Raw genomic sequence first — 22,161 nt, forward strand, 5'->3', positions numbered from 1 at the left:
CTTAGTTGAATAACACTCTGCATATTTGTGATTCGTTCTCAAATGAGATGTCACATATACCCAATGTTTTCTTTAGGTGATAAATAAAAAATATTACAACACAACTGTACTTTCAAAGTTCCTTACAATTTGTAAGAACAGATCTTCAAAAAAAATAAACTTTCCTTTCAACATTTTGGCACCTAAATTTTTTTTGACTTAGGAAAAACTGACTGAGACTGAGGAGGTATTACTACTGCAAACTTTTTTCCTTGGAATTGTTTTTAAAATAAAAAAAGCCAGTTCCCCTCCAAGCCCCCTCTCCCCTCAATGAATACAACTTAAAATCTTTCTAGAACTTTCTGACATTAGAAGTGTTTGCTCTCTTGGATTGGGTTGTGGGCCATATACATATGTATACAAACTATTCTCAGGATCTCTATATTGTACTAAATATAGCTCAAAAAAAAAAAACACACATTTTAAAATCCTCTGCAACGTGCATTTCAAACTAGGGAAATCCCAGCACTTTGGAGGTTGAGGCAGGAGAATCTGGAGTTCAAGGAGAGTCTGGAGTTTAAGGCCAGCCTGAGCAAAATAGTGAGGAGATACACACACACAAAATAAAAATTTGCCATTTCAATATCTAACTCATCTGAGACCTGAGCTTTTCATGGGTTCACAAAATCCTAAAACCAAAGGAATGCCACACCCCAAGGTCACAGTCTCACCCCCTCACTCCACTGCCATTCTCCAGATACTTGCATCTCAACTCTGTCTTCAAATTAGAAATGGCCCAGGTAAGAAATCCCAACTCACCTCGACTGACTGCGCAGGCATCTTCAGTCTGGTGAGCTTGGCTTTGGCAGGCACTTTTAAGTCTATTTTTTCAAAGGTCTGCTGACGGAAGTCCTCCGGCAGCGGTTTCAGCTCTGGAGACTCACTAGGAGCCTGGTCTTGGCCATCCATGGGCCGAACATAAGCGGTGGGCTTCTGTTGCATTGCAACACTTTTCGAAGGAAGAGAAGGGGGTGGAAATGTCTGAGAAGGCGGCTGGGGAGGAGCTACCCCGAGGCTGGCAACCGCCACCAAACTGTCTTGAGGCTTCTCTTTATCACGGACCTTCACCACCAGGTCCTTGGGAGACTTGGCTGGGCAGAGGCTTTTACTGTTATTGCTACTGCTGTGAGCCTTGTTGCTTCCTTGCATTCTGGGAAGAGTCTGCTGGCTGGAATGTACAGGTGACAAAGGGGGCAGTGGGGAAGGCAAAGAGGAGATTAAGGGGGAAAGCTCCCTCTCTGGAGCTAAGTCTGTCATAGAAGCACAGTGGCCTCCATCAGCTCTGTGGTCACCTGTGTTGTGATGAGTAGAGCTGTACCCCTCCTGACTGAGGCGATCCTGGGTCAGGTGCTGGCCATCCGGTGGACCATAGCTTTTGGCATGGAGACTTGGCAACGGTTCCATTCTTGGCTGCGCCATCTTTGGGTTGTGGCTAATGGTACCAACAGGAAGTGGTCCAGAGGTGGGAGTGTGAATGGGCTGGTGGTGGACCCGAGAGTGGAAGGAGTTGGATGGAATGCTGCTCCCCTTATCAGGAAAGAAAGGATATCTTGGCTTCCCCAACCTATCTTCTGAAGCATCCAAGCGCTGAGGGCGAGACTTGGTGCTAAGGAACTCCTTCATTTCCTCATAGTTTCCCAACATGTTCTGTAGTCGACTTGACAGTTCATCACCTTTTGCTGTCTGAAAGAAAGAAAAGAGAGAAGAGTCAGATGAAAAAGAGAAACAGAGGGAGGGAGGGAGGAAGGGGGGAAGAAAGGATGGATAAGGGAACAATCATTTAACAAACTGTTATATAACACCATTAATGTATACCATACAGAAATTAATGTAGAGTTGTAACTCATTTCCTCTGTTGAGAAGCCTGCCATAGACGCATATTACTAATCACAGGAAAATAACATTACAAAAGAAAACCACAATATTCGGAGAATTCAAAAATTTTGTTTTCAAAAACAATCTCTACAGTAAATTATTTTCACAGCTGTGATCATTGTTTGGAATCAGTTACAATGAATCATTTCATCACAGAGTTCAGTATGGTGAGAAATCAGACTTTCACCTCTGGTCATTTGGTGAATACCTTGTAGGGCTCTCCAAAAAGGGGAATCTTTTCAGGAAATGCCTCTTTTTCTTGGTGAGCTTCCTGATTGCGTCTTTCCTTCTCTCTAATTCGAAGCAGGTTTCTGTCTTCATTGTACAAGCTGTTTCAGATGCCACAAAAAAAACGAAAACAACAAAATTTATCAGTATTCAAGTTTGTTGTGTACATGTATGTTTGTGGATAAGGCAAGGACATTCCTAGGAAGAAATAAGGACAGGGAGCATGAAGAAAGCATCAGATCTTCAACCCAGTCCTAGATAGAGGCGTCAACTGGCTGTGACCCCACAACTTGGTTCCAGCAGCCCACACTCACTCTGGGCTACAGCCTGCATCATGGCTCAGGACTGACTCTAAGTTTAGTAGTCTTTTACCGGCAGTGTGAAAATGAGACATGAATAATGGTACTTTTAACCTCCAGTTTGCAAAATAAAGGATAGAGAGAGACTTTCCATCTGAAGGAATCAGCAGGATGTGAACTCTGAAAAAGGCTGTTTTCCTGGATCAGTTATTGTATACTTTGGAAGATTAAAATCAAAAGGCTTAATCCTAATTAAAAGATTACCAGGCACCCAAAACAGCATTTACTTTATTCTCAGTCTACTCTACCAGGAGTCTCTTGGCATGTAAATCCAAAGAGATGATTTATATTTCTCATTTCAAATGTCAAAGATACACAGAGAAGATCCAATTACAGATGTCAGCTCTCCTCACTGAGAAAGTCTTACAATCTGATTGCCCTACTTAAATCAAACAAAAATCTATCCTAAGTCATTATCTTGGCACCAAAAGGGTTAAAATGCGTTCATTGAGAAATGAGTCAGAAAGAGATGCTCCCAGAAGGTCAATTTTAGCAACTCTACAAACTAAAAGTGGGCTTGTCACATTGTCACCACACAGCCCTCTCTCCCTGCAAACCCTCACATGCTGTAATCAATAATGAAAACAACAACTTATAAATGACTATTGTCTTCATAGACTTGCTTCTAGGGAATCCATGAATCTCCATTCCCAATGCCATTTGAATGAACAGGAAAACACTCAGTGGGCTTGACCATATGTACCTTTACAAATTCTAGCCCTGACGTCAGATGCCCTCCCCAACCCCCTCCTGGCCTCTGTTCTCTCATGACTTCTGTTTCATCTTGCCTGCCCCATATCTCATCCCTCTAATTCAGCCTTCCCTTGAAATGACACCTGGTTTAAGTCCCTGATTCTCTTGTCTTCATATTTACAACTATAACAGCATTCGATAGCTCCTTCTACTGCAGAATAAACTCGTAACTCCTTGCTTTGGCATGAAAATCCTCCTGTAATCTGGTTCAGATCTACTCTACGCATCATCCCACTGCCCCCGAAAGGCTCACCAAGGCATTCTACTTGACACCCACTCAGGTCCACTCCCAAGCACATCCTGCAAGGGGAAGTCTCTTGATCTGATGCCTGCCTGAACCCCATTTACTGAAAGAGAACCGATTCTTCCAGGCCCAGCTTCCTACAAACCACCTCTATGTTCCAACCATAGCAGACTACCCTCAGGGACATCCTAGATTTTGATACTTTCATTCAAATCCATCTAACACATCAATTGGTTATTTCCCCTCACCTCTCCCCTAGAATGTGAATTCCACCAGGACAAAGCCTCTCCTAGTCACCACTCTCCTGGGGCTAGCACGTGGTACTTGGTTATCATTAAATATTTTTAAATTAAAAAACAATCATTGTGCTTATTTTTATAAACGTTCTTACAACTTTTTCTTAGATTTAACTCTGGAAGAAATGTACAAAAACAGTTGTTTTTTTTTTAAATTATAGCTATTTAAAAAATAAACTGCTATGTCATAATCTTTCAGTCTAAAGTGGGGTAGTGGGTGTGCAGGGGGAGCTGAGCTACCGGAATAAATCTGATATGATTTGGTGCGTAATTGTCTGCTTAGACCACTGTATCAAACCTTCTTAGGTGACATAGTTCACAGTATCGGATTTCAAGAGAGTGCCTAGCTACAAAGGTAACGACTTGTGTTAGTAAACATAACAGAGTCTGAATGTCATGTGCTTCGGACACCAAGACTTTCTTCTGGTTGGCAGTGGCAAAGGGACTTGAAGACCACTCAAGAATTCCTTTCAATCATTTAATGGTTTTGCTCCTTCCTCTTGTTGGTTCAAAAGGCCACATACCATCAGCACACAACCATAGAAGCCACATAAGAGCACTAGTCAGGAAATAACTTTTTTTTTTTTTAACCCCTTTAAACTTGCTTTTTGGCACTCTTCAGTCAGTTTTCAGAGAAGGGTAGGGCATGCAGCTATGCTCTGAGCAACCTGAAATCCTCAGCTTCCTCTTCTCCCCCATGGTCTTGCTGCAGCTGGGAGAGGATGGGAAGACAAGCTGGTCTCCTGTTCTCACTGAAGCTTTTGTTCAAATCCACCCTCTTCTCATACTGCTCACTACAGCCAAGGATCTCCATGACTTTACCTGATCCCGAGTATTCAGCCTTTGGCTCTGCCTCATGAGGCAGAGTTCTGGCCATTTCAGAACAATCTCTACCTTTGTCTCAGAAAAGGGACCAGCCAACAGCAAAATTCCCAGTCCAAGATGGAAAAGTCCTTGTATATCTCCTTGTCAATTGCACTCTAAGTTACCCTTAAGCAAAATTACATTGGTCTAAAATTATAGACAGAAACCCTAATTAGGCTATTTTTTCATAAAATTCCTAACACTGGCATAGTATTATGTGATTCTAAAAGTCAAGAGGCCTCTGAGAAATGAAACCCTATTAAGGATTCCAGTTTATTCGGGCTTTACTTCATTTGTTTAAAAAAAAAATCTAAAGCCACATTAAGAATTTATTGGTAGACATACCAATTTTGAGACAAGCTTTGCATGATTTTTTTTTAATTCATCATAACTCTTCAACTGAAAAACATGTAAGTAGCTTGGTGAGTAAAAACATCAATAAATGTCACTGCCATCTCTGGGGTGCCCCCTCACCATGGCTCTCGTAGGGTAGAAGAAGGCCAAGGAGGCAGGAGGTGTGCAGAGGTGCACAGGAGGGCTGGGAACCCTTGTCCTGGGTTGGCCTCTTTCTCCTTGCAACTAACAGACTTTTGCCAGGCACACTGGGTAGATTTCTGGTTTACTTCACTTTTACTTAGTACAAGTTTACAATGGTTTGTTAGAAGTTCCCAGGCAAAATTTTTCCAGGAATATTTTTTTCTTGGTTGCATTATGAAATCAGGGAAAAGGTAAATTTAAAAACAAAATAAATAAATAGGTTTACATACAGCACGAGTAAACTTTTATTGAGTATTTTCAAACCAAGTTATAAGCAAAGAAGGGGTGGTGTTTTAGGAAGTGGCAAATATCTTAAGTGATTCACAATGGCTCTAATTACTTTGAATAACTACAAGTTAGCTATCACTTTAATTAAAGGTCACTTTTCCCCCTCTGGCAGGAAAAATAAGGCATTTCCACTCTCACACAGTCAAGGTAACTCATTCCAACATCAGCCTGGCTAGATGCTCTTACTGATCTGCATGTAACGGTGAGATACAAGCGCTCCCACCTGATGTCTCCACAAACTCCTCTGCATCAGCTGAGAGGTTCTCTTCAGTGCACATCAGAGTGACATGAAGGACTTGTTAAAGTAGATTACAGAGACCCACAGTTTCCATTTACCAAACTTGAGGTAGAGCCTGAGCTGAGTACAGCTAGCAAGTTTTCAAGCGGTTCCCAGGGGTAAAGGTAGGCTCTTTTGGGAGCCTACCACAAAAACAACAGCACTGCAGACAGCAGCAGCCTGGTCACATCACATCACTGTCCTATTTGATTTTCCCAAGAGCCCTGTGAAAAGACGGTTAGGCTTATTTTCCAAGTGGAAAAACTGAGGCGCATCTGACTTGCTTGTAATGATAGACCTGACCTGAAAATTCAAAGGTCTGGCAACAAAGCTTATGTTCTCTGTCACAGTTCTGCTGCAAGCAAAGCTTTCAGGCTGTGTTAAATAGGGCAACGATGACAAAAAGGCGTGTTAACTTCCTGTCTCAAGGAAGTACCGAGGGTTCAGAAGTCACCCTTGCCGGCACAGCAATCTCAGAGCCACAAAATACATGTTAAGTTCAACATGTCCACAAAGGTCTGCCCTTGACTAGCAACCTAACATCTTTGAGACGGAGATGGCAGACCACATGGAACCTCTCTTCACTTTATAAAAACTGGGCTAACCATTCTTATTTTACAGTCTTATTAAAATTTACAGATTTGAGGCCACTGGCCCCATTATAACCTCTGGGTTGACAAGTCGTCTTTAATGTGCTAAGAGACTCTTCACAATAATTTCTTTCGAGAATAGGCTGTAAATAACCTTGCACCAAAGTAGCCACAGTATGCCACGATGAGTTCACTCCCATTAGCTTCTGGCTGGTTGTCCAAGGCCATGTTCCTAGGATCTCAATGCCAGCTTTCTGGTCAGCCCAGTAGACCCCATGGAGGGAGAAAAAGCATGAAGTCACATGGTGGCTGGAAGCAGCTGATGGCTTTAAAAAACAGGCACGTGTATTGAGGTGCCCTGGGGGTGAGGAGCAGAGTGTGCAAAGTCTGATCAGTCCACAGGCATGCGGCAGTTCTACCAGAAGTTTCCCAAATCATCTTTAGGTAGGGAATAACTTTCAGCAGCTTTCAGATCACATAACTGCCTGCCATCTTTGAGGTTCACCACAATGCAGCAAGAGGATCTCTGCAAGAATGCGTCAAACCACCTCCTCCACAACATTTCTTTTTTTAATTAAATAAACAACTAGAAAGACCATGGAGGAAGCTTCCAGTGCCTGGTGAAAGAGGTCACATGTGAAGGCTCGCCCTTCAGAACAAATACAAGCCAGCTGAGGGCCTGGGCCACAAGATGTTCTCACCGACACAACTCCCACTGCAACTCAGCACAGAAGCCTGAAAGAGGCTTCTGGAGCCTAAAACGTGCCACCAGGGTGCTCTCACTTTGAGAGGTGGTGAAAATCCTGAGGAATTTAAAGCTGCCTGGCTCATCTCTAAGAACAGTCATTTAGTCAACCCCACACTGGGGCCTGGGGCACGCTTACTCAGACTTTTGAAACACTTCTCCTTGGGGTCACGGAACATGGTATGGAAGTGTTAAAATACTGTGATAAAATGAAAGCAACCACAACTCTGTAAGGATTGGTGGTAGTGATTTCTTTTTCTCTTTCCTTTGCACAAGTGGATGAGGAAAGACAGTAACAGAAAGATACAAGTTGGACTGGAGACAGGGGCTGCAGGCCTACTCTTATCATGCAGCTGAGGCACCTGCTCCCAGCCTGGAGACCAAGGCCCTGCTGCTAACCTAGGTTAGTCATGCAAGACGCTGAATGCCATTGGCGCTTCCATGGCAACTCATGGCCACAAGGCTGGCTGTGCACAGCTGACTACCCATTTATCACCCCTGACTGGTCACTTTACGTAGGCTTTCCTCTGAAAGATGTCACCAACTCCCGCTAGAATTCACATTTAAAATGTTAATTCTTTCTTGGAGAGTTGAGGTTAATCTCTCCTATGTGGGTTTATCTTTGTAAACATGGAAGAGACATATGGTCAGAAGAAAAAGGAAAATCCTAAAATCAACTCCAAAAAAGTTCTGGTCTTCTCACTACTTCAAAAGCACTTTGCCATTCTGATTTGAATGTACAAAGGACAGAGCAACACATAAAACAAATTTAGGCAACACCAGCTTAGAGAATGGTGATACACATGTGTCACAAAGAGAGAGGAAATAGAAACACTTCTTGAATCCATCTGCTGCTGACCCTTAGTTTCCACATTCTATTCCTACCACCTAACATCCAGCAAACATTTTTCACACATTAGCTTTATGAAAGAATGTCAACATGTATTAAGAGAACAGTATTAGTTCACCATTAAACTCTTTCTCCAAATACAATTTAAAGACAAGAAATCAGAGTGGCTCCATGTTTGATGGCAAAATTAATGTTGCTTCAAAGGATGGAGAATTTTCCCCTTCCCACTACTCGCATGTGAAAGAATTTGCAACAGTCTTTCTCATAATAAAAAATCACTTTTCTAAATCTTTGAAGATTTTCACTCTAAATAACTCCACTATCACACACACAATAAACATAAAGATAAAAGCCAGGCTCTTGATCCTAAAACACAATGTTGTAGAGTTCAATTTTACATGGAAAAAAAAAAAATAGCCAAATACAATGACAAAATAACACGAAGTAAGTTGTTTTCTTGGAGGAGGCCCCAGAGGATCATCTCCTGTACCACTCTCAGCTACCCACATGTTACCACAGAAGGCTCAGCTCAGCTTTATTATAATTTATTAATAATTAATTTCCAAGTAATAGTTTTGAAAATAGTTTTGGGTGACCCCATTCTGCTAAATTAAAACAACCCTGAATACATGGCCCACATAACCTTTCTGCCCACTCACTGTCCTGTGAAAGGGTAATACACGACAGTGAAATTTACATTCCTCTTATACATCATAAACTCTCTGTAGGACTTGGAGCCAGGAAGATATTTTGCATATCTTAAATGCATACTGCAAATTTTAGACAGAAGAGAGACTATCTTGAACAGTCTGTCATATCAATCCTAATGAGATACAATGTTAATTTACCTTTCAAAATGAACCTGCTAGAGACTTCTGTGCACATGCTAGCTAACGTGCAAGAAAGGTCTGAAAGGATGCACATTACAAAAAATCTCTAAGAAGGCTCATATACTCAGGGTGAAGGAGTTTAAGTGGTAATGTGGTTTAGGAAGCCCTTTGTTAACGTTCAGTTTTGTTTTAACATTCTTTTCACAGAAAAGTTAACTTCTTTTCAGAAGTTAAAAGTTCTGATTATCAATGAGAGGGGGGGAAAGTCTCATATACATATAGCAAGATAAAATCAGCAGTAAAGGAATATAATTTTTTAATATGTTCATTTTGGCAGAAACTCTCATTAGGAGCTCTGAAAACTGGACTCAGCCTAGGATAGTTACCAAGTAATTTTAGGCCCATCTGCATGAAGCAGAACCTTACTGTCTACAGTATAGTAAAGAAAATGGCTCAAATACCAGCAGCTGATTTTTTTTTTTTTTAAGCCAGGGTAGCCAGTGTCACCCATTTGTTTCTCTTCAGAGATCACAGATTTATTTTGAGATGGATTTTTTACCCTGTGGATGGAAAAGCACAAGAACTTGTCTTCTTCGTGGGCTGGTTTTTAAGGGGAAGGGAGGGAAAGAAACCTCAGATGGGGACATGCAGCTCCAACAGAAACAAAAGATGAGGAGAGAGGAGACACACATGTACAGTATCCCAATGTGCAAGAGATCAAGCCTCCTGGCCTTCTAAACATAATCAAAAAGTAAAAAACTCATAGTGACTGAGCAGGACTACCATGCAAACACAACAACTACACAAACCACCCCAGTGAAAAAGAGGTGACTTTTACCTCGAAGATTTGGCAATCTATAGCTATGGGTTAATAAAACACAGAAATTACGCCCACCCCCCCATAATGGCAACAAGCTCACTTGAGATAAAATCTGTCACCTGACAAGTTCTTTATGTCTCTCCCTTCAGTGAGAAGCTGCTGGTGGTCAGAGCTGCCTCTGACCGCCTGCCTCGTTGGCAATCTCATTTGGCAGCAATAAGACACACAAGCAAAGCTGCTGGCCCTTCTCCTGCAAGTCCGGTCTACACTGGGATCAACCGGAATACTGGCCTCCTTACCACTCCGTTCTTCTTACACACTCAACTGTCCGTGAAGGACCACGTCACACGCCTATCTATGCAATGAGCTCTCTCAGTACAGCCTCAAGATTTAAAACTCCTGCAGTCACAAACTAAGGAAGAATGTAGACAAACAAGCTTAACGTCTTTTGTTTTACTGCATACTTCATTTAATTCACCACCTTTTCAACTTAAAAAAAAATGTTTAAGGCATTAAATATATTAAGTATTCAAAATTCAAGTGAAGTGCTGTGTCAGCTTCATCACATGGAAGTAGCCCAACCAGATGTACTTTCTGGGTTCTCTGTCTCCACAGAGCTACCCTACAGACCTTGCTAACACCCATGAATCTGATCTTGGTGTTCTCCTACTAAACCCTTCCTGAGTCCCCTGCTGCACAGGACTGCAGCTTGCCTCTCACTGCTGGGGGGTGGAGTGCCCTCCCTGTTTACTCCTCAACTCTGTGACCTGCAGCAGGAGGAGCTAGGAGCTGGATAGCCAGCCTTCCCTCCAGCCTGGGCTTGCCCATTAGAAGACTTTGTCTTCCTGGGCAACATCTGCTACAGGACAAGGCCTACTCCTGAGAGCACTGTACGCTGTACAGAGCTTAGTGAGTGACACTACAGCTCTTTGACCGGGATGATTATACTTAAGCCATTCAGAATTCTACTGAATTCTGCCAATCTATTAGTTGACAACAAACTGATTCACTGACACCTAAAACCAATGAACCTAGAAGGAAGCTGACATCTTCCCTTCCCAGATGAGCCCAGAAAGGAGCCTCAGCTAACACCACATTCTTATTAGTTAATATTACATTTTATATTCAGTTTATCAAAATTGTACTACACAGAAAAGTAAAGAAAATGAATACAAGCTAGGTGCCAGTGGCTCACGCCTATAATCCTAGCTACTCAGAAAGATCGTGGTTTGAAGCCAAACCTGGGCAAACAGTTCTATGAGACCCTATCTCAAAAAAACCTCTCTTTCTCTCTCTCTCTCTCTCTCTCTCTCTCTCTCTCTCTCTCACACACACACACACACCAAGAAAAGAAAAGAAAAAAAATGAAATGACTACAAAAGAAGTTTGGGTAATATTAAACATTTATAGCAAATACACATTTAATTCATAATAATTTTTAAAAGCTACCTCTAAGACTAAAATTTCAACAACTGAACTCCCACAAAGAAAAGTCTGTGATGCTGGCACAGGGAAAAGCATACAAGAAAATAAGTGGTCAGAGAAATATTTTTAAATGCAAATCAGATTAAATGGCTCCCTCCACTGCTGAGAGCCGCCATAGGCTTCCCCAGCCTACAAAATTAAAGTCCAGAAGCCTGGCCTATAAGACTCTATCCCCTGCACACTTCCTCTTAATGGATCCTCTTCCCTGCCCACTTCCAGTACTGGCCAGGCTGGCCTTCTTTTCAAACCTCAAACAGGTGGAGCTGTGCATTGCTGAACCCTGTCTGGACTCTGTGCCTGAGACCAAGGCTGGCTGGCTCCCATGTTACCAACATATCAAGTTAAGTATCAGCTCTTCAGTAGGTCCCAGACGTAAAGCCACTCCATCCAATGTGCAGGTGCTCTCTAGCACCTCACCTTGCTTCATCTCTTCCAGTCACCATCTGGAATGATTTTTCTGTACTGGTCTTTTGGTTCAATTATGTCTGACTCCTCCAGCCCCAGGAAGAATTAAGGGTCTCTGGCCCCTCCTGACTTACCCAGTTCTAACTTCCTAGATACATGGAATTCTGCACACCTGCTCTACACTCAGATCCACAGCTTCAAGTGGTTCCTTTTCGTTAAAACAAGCCAAAGTGTTTGTCTAGCATGCACAAGGCTCTGGGTTCAATCCCCAATACAGCCAAAACACACACAGACACACACATATAAAAAATTTTAAATTAGGCAGTTATGGCTGGTGGAGTGGTCAAGCAGTAAGAGCACCTTCTAGCAAGCATGAGGCCAAGTTCAAACCCCAGTGCTGCAAAGATTTAAAAAAAAAAAAAAAAACCCCAGGCAATTACAAACAGCATTCTCTGATTAATATATCAACAAATTTCCAAGTACCACACAGAAAGCAAGAGAGAAACAAATCATTCCCAAATTCATCCTGTGTATCATGAGACTGCTGAACTTTCCTCAAGGTGATTTAAAAAGAAACAAAAAACAATTAACTTTATAGAGAGATTAACTCATAAGAGATCAAACATACTTAGTGTCTTTAATATATATTTTTTCACTGAACAGTTTAAGCTCCAGATAATTCCAAACATACATCAAACTGAGTCAGGTCCATTCTAAAGAACAGCATGGAAATAACACAGAATTTACCACTCCAAAAGGAAGGGTCCCTCCCAACCACTGAACTTCTAACACACATTCCAAAGAACCAATTGCACCACATACAATAAAGAGAACTGCTTGAAACCGGGCCAGTGTACCAGGTACAGCTCCAGCCAGAACAAACGCTCAGTATTCATTTGCTAACCAACAGCAAAAGGCAACAGGAAAAGACTTCCACTTGGAAAATGAAAGGAAAAGCAATGTCTGTGACTTGATAAGAGCAGTGGAGGAACAATGGGATAATAAGGAAACTGGCAAGGTGCAATTAATTTCTCTCTGTTCTCAGGAATTAGATAATAAGAAACATTCTTTAAATGAGTACACAGAGACCAACAACACATTTTTCATTACTGAATAAATAAAAAGAAACTGGTAGGGCTCCTCCTCTTTCTACTTCTAAAACTCTTGCCATCATGAAAGCATAGATCAGTTAAGTCAAGGGTCTTCCATCCCTCAATCAACACACAAGATCCAGTATTAGACAGCACTGCCGATGGTGTTTTAGACAAACAGGCTACTGTGGTTACATCGTACAAACAGAGAAACTTAGGCTTTTTTCAGGTTCCTAGCAAATACAGACAAAGCAGACATTTAACCTTATTTATATATTACACAAAACAGGAAACAAAAGTGGAAGAATAAGCTGTCCCTATAAATGTTTTTAAAGAATCATCAGCATTTTTCTTTACATCTTACTTTGTATTTCTCTGTCTCTTTGGTAATTTAATTACACACACAACACTTTTTTCCACAGAAAGTTTAATGTCATAAAAAATAGATGTAGTTCCTATTCCATTTCATTCCAAAGACATTTCAAGTAGGAAGAACAGGGAGATTATTACAGAAGAAGAGTGTTGGAAACATATACTGGTATTTTATATGGCAACAAACAACAATGACATGTTTCTAAGTGTTCTCATTTTCATCATAACCCCAGCTCACCTCCTACTACCCACTATAATTGGCATCTCCTTAAAACTAAACAGTAAGTCATTGTTTTGCTGAAGAAGTCTCCCTTCATTTGACCTCTGCTACGTGGTGCTGGGAGCCTTACAAAGCTTGTCAGGATTCTTTGGGCTGGATTTTGGCACAGCCATCAACATTTAAACACAGAATATATCATCCTTTCGTCATTACTACCAACAGGCCATTCACTTGAATAAAAACAAAGGGTATTTATCAATCTTAATAAACCATTCCTCCTCCCCCTCCAAAAAGCTGGAATCTGAAAGTTCAATTACAAAAGAGGTTAAGGAGTTTTTAGAGAGTGTGTCCTTGATAATACTTTAAACTATTCACTTCTGGTCTCTGAGAAGCAGAGGCTAACAGAGCTATTGCAAGTAAACCAGAAGCAGACCCTCAAAATTACCAAACACACTGTGATAACATGTTCTACCTGATAATGAAATAACTTTTCCACACAGAATTGCATTTTGAATATTATTCATATCACTTAAACCTATTTAAATGAATGAATGTATTCATCTACGGTTTCCTGCACCCTAACTCCAAGCCTCACAGAATGAGAACAGAAACTGACTTATTTCTGGTAAATTCTGACTCCTGTATTCTAGACCTAAGGATTAAAAAAAGACTCCACAATCTAGAGGATATACAAAGGAAGGAAAAAAACCCAAAAAGTGATTGTAGAAGTTGGTCACAGTGCTGACAGACTAAGGAAGAAAACTCAACTCTAAATGGAAAAGCCTGAGGTGATTTAATTCAATGTGGTGACATCTGAGCTGAGACCTGAAAGATGAGCAGAAATTTCCAAGGGGAGAAAGGGTCTCCATGTCCCCTGGAACAGGCATTTCAGTTCTAAGGAGTGATCACTCACCATAGTCTGTAGGCACCCATCACCCCACCCAAATTTCCCATAGGATAGATAGAAACAATCTCTGATAAGTTGTGGGGATGATGGCTTCTTGCAGCCACCCACTCTGCTAAGCATGGACATGCACCCCACAATCTTCCACAGCAGGAATCCCCCAATCTGAAACACTGGTCTCCAGTTACTGTGCATGGGGGAACACTGTCCCTTTTATGAAATGCACAAAGCATGGCTGTGGGAATAAAGCTAATCACTTCTCACAGGCCCTTTTCCTCCTTACTACCTAAGAGAGACAGCCTCCAGGCTGTGTGAACTGCTTAAGAACTGGGTCTCCCCCGTGCACAGAGAGGCCAGTTCTCACCTAGAGCCTTGCCCAGCAAAGTCTGGCACAGATTCCTAATGTTAACCATTTCACACTGTGTTCAAAACCTCCATGTATCACTGTTGAGCCAGCGTTCACAACTTTTTCTGGGGGAAAAAAATTTCAGTAGTAAATTTAAGTGAGTATTTAGTTGAATACTCCCACTTCAAACTGTTTCTTAAATTCCAGACTTGACTAGACCATTAGTTTCAGACTCCGAAGTCAAAGGAGAGATTACCAGCAAGGAAAAAAAGGGAATTTTTTTTTTTTTTAAATAGAGTCTCACTATGTAGCTGTCTCAGCTTCCCACCCAGATGCTGGGATTACAGGCAAAAATATTTTTTACACATTAGTATTTGATTTAACATTAAATGAGGCTTACTTTTCAACCTGAAATGTGCACTGAACAAAGTTAGCAAGAAACAAAAAGATGGGTTAGACCAGGGATTGACAAAGTACGATCTGTAGGATAAAGCTGGTCCACCTGCTTCTGTAAATAAAGATTTACTGGAACACAGTCCCTAGGCCATTTGTTTGTATTTTGTGCATGGTTGCTTTCGTTCTGCCAAGCAGAGCTGAAGAATTGTACCACAGACCACATGGCTGCAAAGCCTAAAATATTTACCATCTGGTCCTGTACAGAAAATGTTTGTGGACCCCTGGCCTAGAAGTCTAAATTATTAAGAAAGAAAAGCAAAGGATTTTTTTTTTTTCAGTTCATTTTAAAAGAGTACAGACTGCTTTGGAAATAATTTCTTCTGGAATATAGTCTTTTAGTGACATCAGTCTCCTTAATCTCTCTTTAGCCACGTTACTGACTGGAGGGAAAAGATAGAAATTTCTCTGCTTATCTCGGTCTCTACTCCTTATCCCCAAAAGATGGGTGCAATGTGATGTGGTAGAAAGTGTGCCAGGCGGGCAGCCTCTGTTCTAGTGTCTCTCACAGTGTGCCGCTATCCAAGCTATCTGCTGTCTCCAAGGTGCTGAGAAGTGTGTGTTGGAAGTGTGGGAGACACCAAGTTATAAAACCATTCCAGTCACACTCAGCTGCATTTGAACAGAATGATGGACTTCATACTAAATTCTTTATAATTTCGATAAATGGAAAGAACAGGATACAAGAGACAGGGCAGAGCACAAGAAAACATTAGAAGCTCTGGGATTAAACTCCAAAGGCACAGTGAGTCCACCCAACCTCCTTGACCCATCTACTCCAGAGGGCGGGTGTGGTTTTTGGAAAATATGAAGAATGAAGCCAGTGGCTGCTGTTTAAGGTCAGAATCTATTGCTCGTCAAATGCACTGACAGGGTAAAAGCCTGGTGGAATACTGCACCACTAGAAACAAATGCCTTTATTTTAAGAAAAGGACATTTGTCAGGTTGACATTATGAGGAGAAAATGGGTTCATAGCCTTCATAAAATTAAGCTTCAGAGGTAGAGTGAACCTCTTATACATTCTTACCACCTATTCTTCCCATTTTAAAACTTTCTTGGGATCTCTCACTAGTAAAGGCTGCCATCCCTCTCTGCCCTCAGGTAGACCCTGTTTCCACTACAGCCCAGCCTAGACAGAGATTCTCAATTGTTCCCTGGCAATGTGGTAGCTGAGAAGTGGCTGGAGTATTTATGTTCCGTTTTACCCAAAGGAGGAGGGTAACAGAATAGAAAGAAACAGGTAGGGCAACCAGGTAATTTGACTGACAAATTACAACAACTTGCCCAACTTTACCTTGGGGCACCTGGTTATCTCCAGATCCACTCCCAGTTACCTGGGAGGACAATCACTCCCAGATTCTCTCACCTAGGCCCAAAAGGAGGGCTGCAAGAGCACGGGAGTCCAGAAATAAAAGGCCCCACCCATGCAGGATGACTGACAACTGAGCCCAATCTTTCAGGGGAGCCCTCCCTGCCTGTCCACAACTTCAGCAGCAGTGCTGCCAGCACACAACTCAGCCACTCTAACTTTTATCTAGTAAATGCACTCTAAGCAGCAGGGAGGTACATTCTGCCCCACGCATTTTACTGTTACCCAAAAATGGGGACGTTTTAAAGAATGCACAGGGTCTCTACAAAGTATCTTCACCAAGGGAAGGGTTGGTGCCAAAAAATAATCTCTGATAATTCTGGAGTGAGACTCACTTGTTTTAAAGAAAGCAGTCCCCACACCTTCAGCTTCAGAAGAACTTCAGTTGTGGCAGTTATGGGAGAAATAACTTTTTTGGTGTTGAGGATTGAACCCAGGGCCTCATGAATGCTAGGCAAGTACTCTAACACTAAACTACATCTCTAGCTCAGGAAAAGTAATTTTTAAAGCAACGTTCAAAATATCTTTGAAAGTCAAAAATGCCAGTAACTCAATTAAAAAAAAAATCCAGCAGAAATCTCAGCAAGAGAGAAAAGTGTAATTAATTCAAGAGTTTTGGTACGAAATCACCTACATAATTTCTATAAAATCACATTATGAAGCACATGCAAGTAACCCTACAGTTTTAAAAACAAAAGATGCCATGAGGGGAGGGAAAAAAAAAAGAAAAAGAAAAAGCAAGTTTATGTATTTTTTACTCATCTTTTAATCATATCCCTCATATACAGCAGGGAAATAACCCTAGGAGTTGTCCCAGATCCTCACAGGGGTATAGGTTACACAAGTGGAAGCTCTGTCAAAACATTCCAGTTGGTGACTCTCTTTTCATGTTTTATGGAAAAAAGAGTCAAGTATACCACTGAACTTTAGTTAATAATATACAAGCTAAAGTGAGCAGGGACCCATACACTGATAACCTCAAGTCCTAGAAGCAACCTAAGAAATAAAGGTGGATTACAGAAAACACTAATAAATAAACAATAACACAAGTAAAGTAAGATGTGAGTCATCATATCCTGAGCTCAGGCTTTCTAATATGCATCACTCAACTTTTCTGAATGTTTGAAAATTCTACTGTATCATTAGGACAAATAACCACTAGAATAAGCTATTAAGTGTGGTCAGAGCACCATGGTAGGATGCCTCCATGTTTCTGTCACACTGTCCTCAAAAGCCTTTTTTACCCAAAGGCTTCTGGTTAAATTTCAAATTGCATCAGAAAGGAGTAGTTTGGAAGCACAAGTTGATCTACCAAATAGTATAGTAGAAATAAGGAAGGAAAGAAAGAAAAGAGTAGTTGGAAACTCGCAAGAGAGCTGCTGAAGGACTGGAACAGGACAAATGCACATGTGAATCTGTACGTGAACATCAAGCCCTGACCTAATGCTTTTTCTGTCTGGCTTCTGTTTTTGGGTTTTGATTGTTTTGTTTTTGTTTTGGAGATAGGGTCTCACTATGTAGTACATGCTTGCCTCAAACGCCCAGTGTTGGCTTCTACTTCTTGCTCTATTGGGAGACAAGTGATGCAGGAGAGACACATCCATGCATATGTAGAAGCAAGTTTCAGATTCCCACATTAGATCTCCTTAGCAGTCCCTACAAGACTTAATTCACCTTTCCCTGTTGACTTCCCCAGTCTTCATTGTTTTAAAAATCATTACTTTTCCCTATGCGGGAATTAGGTTGTGTGTGAGGTTTCAGAATATTAATCTTCTCTGCTTCATGTCCTATTTCTTCACATACTGATCTAGTACCTACAAAGGAACCACCAGAATCTCATTTCCTTCTTAATATTTCAAAGTGTTATCCCTCCAAGTTCTTCCCCACAAAATTACCTAGACTGCCAGCTTGGGGCTTTAGAGAGGGAGTTTTATTCTCCACTCAGTATGATATCTAAAATACCAAAGACCCAGATTTTTCAAAAGCATTTCACACAAGTAAATCTGTAATACAGTAGTGGCTTCCTTGTAAGTACCAATCTCTCTTCCTGCATGATTTTCCCCCTTGATCTAGTTGAAAATGCTGTTGCCACATTTCAAACCTGGAGACCCACTGAGACTCCCTCAGCTGTCTGCTGGTCCAGCTCTGACCAGCTATCACTTCCCGCTATAGTGGTAAGCGGACAACCAGGTACACAAGGTCTCAAATGGAGACTACTGTATGATGATCTCCTGTCATGACCTTGTTTTCTTTGAGGATGGGCAGACAGATCAATATTGCACAGGATGGAACACTGTTAACCAGCATAGTAAGCTGGCAAGTAAGTTAGTGAAGGATTCAAATCTAAACTCTGCCAACATTCCCAGGTGTGGTCCTCTAGGCAAGTCATTTACATCAGTCATTAAAATAGGGTGGTGAAATACACGGAAGTGATAAGCCAAGCATAGTGGCACACAACTGTAATCTCAGCAGGCTGAGGCAGGAGGATCATGAGTTAAAGGCCAGTCTGGGCTACAAAGTAAGGCTTTATCTCAAAAGAAAAAAAAGGGGGGAGGGGGGCGCGGGGAATAGGGGTTGACAATAATAGAATAATAGTAGTAACTCCTCCAAGCTAAGGTGAGGACTAAGTGATCTAATGGCTGTTTCAGTCCACAGTACAACTGACAGCACTCAGCTGGGTGAGAAAAACAGGGGTTTGAAAATGTCCTCTAGATGTCCCCCAGCCCTGAAAGAAAAACTGCTCTTTATTTCACCAGGCCTTCCACTTTCCAGCATGCAGTTTTTACTCCATCTATCCATCCATTCAACCTCATCCAAGTCTGCCTGCTCCATGTCTCTCCTGCTTAAACAGAGCCTTTTCTCACTGCCACACCCAGAGCGTTTCTTCCATTTCCCTAACTTCTGTGTGAAGTCTGACCATTTCTCACTTTTCCTCAGGGCTGTGGAACCCACATGGCCCCCAGCAGTGTCTTGCACATCTGGTGTCCAAAACAAAAACAGGCTGAGTAAGAAGCACCGGCAAAGTTGGTCCTGCCTACACTGCACAGATGCTCCTGAAGTACAAACATCCCCATACTCATCAACGGGGAGAACCTGCATGGCAGGGGTTGTGAACCATGGCACCAGAGAATTCTCTGTGGTAGGGCTGTCCTGTGTATTGTAGGATGCTAGTAGCATCTATGGCACCTACCTTAGATGATAGGAACACAACTCTCCTCCCAGGTGTGACAACAGAATGTCAGAGGAAGGAGGGAGGTCAACTTTCCCTCCCCTGCTGAGAACCACTGCTGTGAGGATGAGAAATAGTCCCCAAAGCTACTGTGTTACTTTCCCACTGGGACATGGGAAATCATTCTCAATAGCTATACTGATGACAGCACCTCCAAGATCCTGTTACTAACTGGGTTCAACCAACAGAACAAATGACAGACTCTCTAAGCCTTAGCTTCCTCCTCTCCAAAATGGAGATGACAATCATACTGTGAGTCTGGGGCTGTTGCAAAGACTAAATTAAGGAGCACAACACTGGGCTGAGCTCAGTGCCCCACACACAGCGGGTATTCAGTAACTGAGTTATCACTAACAGACACGCACAGCAGGAGTCCAAGCCCTGGGAAAGGGGGCCAAGGCTTTGGTTCCCCCTCCCCTCCTCTCTCTGGTCTCCTCCCTCCCATCCCATCCCATCCCATCCATAAGGAGAAACTAAGATAACTCAAGACTAAACACAATACAGTGGTCCCAGGAGCTGCCGGCACACAAAGCAGGGCAAGAGAAGCAAAGAAAGAGGGAGAATCACAGATAACATGAACTCTACAGAGGGTTTGCATTTATTTCATTTTACTTCATTGTAAAACCAGGTTCCTCTATAGAAGGAGGATCCCGAAAGAGAATTGAGGGATAGAAGAGATTTGACATCTTTCACATGAAAAGGTCTTGCCAGCAAATATTCCCCTCTCCAAACATAACCACAGTTCCTTTAGTTACAGATATTCCTCAACTATAAGCAGATCACATCTCTCTCCAAATTCCCCACTCAATAATCAAGCTGTGGGAAAGGAAACGGCCCAGTTGCCAGCACTGGGACACACTCACCTCACAGTTCTTCACGTCTACAGGAGTTTTACACATACTGCTCCCCCATTCCCTTTTCCCATTTCACGCCATAGCTCACTTAAAGACAAACAGAAAGGGCCTCAGCCATCTGCCGTCTTCCCTGTTCCTCCTCCGCTCCATAAGCAAACCCTGTGGACAAGGGCAGAAGGACAAAGATGCATGGAAGTCTAGTGGGTGAACAGAAGCTGTCTGTCAGCTGTCACTGGTTTGCTGTGTGATCTTGGTCAAATCAATCCACAAGCTTCAGTTTCTTTATCTACATAACAGGGGTGCTAATCGCTAGCTGTAGATTAAATACCAAATGTGCAAAGTTCCTGGCTGGACCTCAGGACACAACAGAACACCCAATAAATGAATGCATAATAAATTATCATAGAACCAAATTATACAAAAAAAAAAAAATTTTTTTTCAAAGTATACAAGTTCACCAGTAGAAATAACCCCCAAAAATCCATTTTCCCACATTTTCTTCCAATTAAACATAAAGACCTCTTAAACCACTACCTCCACCTCCCCACCCCCACCCCCCACACAAAACCTAACATTAGCTGAGAGCTGGTGGCTCATACCTATAATCCTAAAATCAGGAGGATCCTGGTGCAAAACATGCCCAGACAAAAAGTTCACAAGACCCCATCTCAAATAAAAGTTACACATGCTCGTCTATCATCCCAGGTACATGGGAAGCTGACATCAGGAGAACTGCAGATCCAGGCCAGTCAGGGCAACAAAAATCAGGGGATCCCATCTTAACAGAAAAAAGCAGAGGATGGTGGTGCACATCTGTCATCCCAGCTGTGGCAGGAAACCATAGGAGGATCCAGGTCCAGGCAAAAATAACCAAAGCAAAAAGGGCTAGAGGCATGACTCAAGCAGTAGACTGCCTGCCCTACCAAGTGGGAAGCCCTGAGTTCAAATTCTAGTACTACCTCTCCCCCCAAAAAAGAGCTTAAAGAACCTAAACTTTGGTCAGCAAGTCAAGGCCCTGAGTTCAAACACCAGTTCTGGGGGGGAGGGGAAGACTGGGGGGGGGGGTGCTTTATTATATGTATTGTTGCAAACACCAAATAAAAATTCTACAAGCAGCCAGGCACCGATGACTCACTCCTGGAATGCTAGCTCCTCAGCAGGCAGCGATCAGGAGGATCAGGAGGATCACGGGTCGAAGCCAGCCAGGGCAAATAGTTCTTGAGACCCTATCTTGAAAAAAATCCCATCACAAAAAAGGGCTGGTGGAGTGGCTCAAGGTGTAGGTCCTGAGTTCAAACCCCAGCACTGCAAAAAAAAAAAAATTCTGTGAGATATCATCCACAACACCACCAAGAGTACAAAAATGCTACTTCTGCCTGACGTGGAATTTACATCAGCAATGGAAGTATGGGGGTCTCCTAGAGTGTTATATTAAAGACACAATCACTGATGACAAGAGCAAAGGTACATTTTCACTTCTTTCTGTTCTTCTCAAACATCTCCAAGGTAAGCAAGTAGAACTTGGCTAGTGATTCAGGAGTCCCTGGCACTCTAATTTAGCCCTTTCCATTGCATAAAACCTACAAAGACCACGGTAATTCCGTTTTAAACCTTAATATTTGGAAAACAGGATGAGGTTTTATAAGTTTGTGAGGAAGTCATCCTATTAAAAGGCCACAAGTTGTCTGACAAAATACTCAGGTTCATCTGGAAAAATACACACAAAAAAATATCCATGAGAATTCTGAAAAGTATCTTCAGAAAAGTAAAGAGAAGAAGGGAGATCAGTTCTGTCACATACTAATGCAGGTACACAGTTTGACAATGGCTCTTAGAA

At 42.0% G+C, this 22,161-nt stretch overlaps 1 protein-coding gene across 10 annotated transcripts in view; it reads right to left on the reverse strand.

Annotated features, from left to right (window-relative positions):
- The window catches only part of Aff1 (ALF transcription elongation factor 1), a 160,738-nt gene that overhangs the window by 80,825 nt on the left and 57,752 nt on the right, over positions 1–22,161 (reverse strand). For 4 of the 10 annotated variants that reach the window (XM_020184045.2, XM_020184043.2, XM_020184046.2 and 1 more), the window contains 2 exons: positions 2,123–2,243; positions 799–1,722 (listed from right to left, as the gene is read on the reverse strand). In XM_020184045.2, the coding sequence (XP_020039634.2) occupies positions 799–1,722; positions 2,123–2,243 (1,045 nt within the window). Of the gene's footprint in view, positions 1–798; positions 1,723–2,101; positions 2,244–20,333; positions 20,484–21,459; positions 21,630–22,161 lie in introns of all 10 variants that reach the window. The other 6 variants (XM_074041803.1, XM_074041804.1, XM_074041806.1 and 3 more) reach the window with 5 other exon arrangements.

This window comes from Castor canadensis, chromosome 9, assembly GCF_047511655.1.
Source record: "Castor canadensis chromosome 9, mCasCan1.hap1v2, whole genome shotgun sequence".
Taxonomy (NCBI): domain Eukaryota; kingdom Metazoa; phylum Chordata; class Mammalia; order Rodentia; family Castoridae; genus Castor; species Castor canadensis.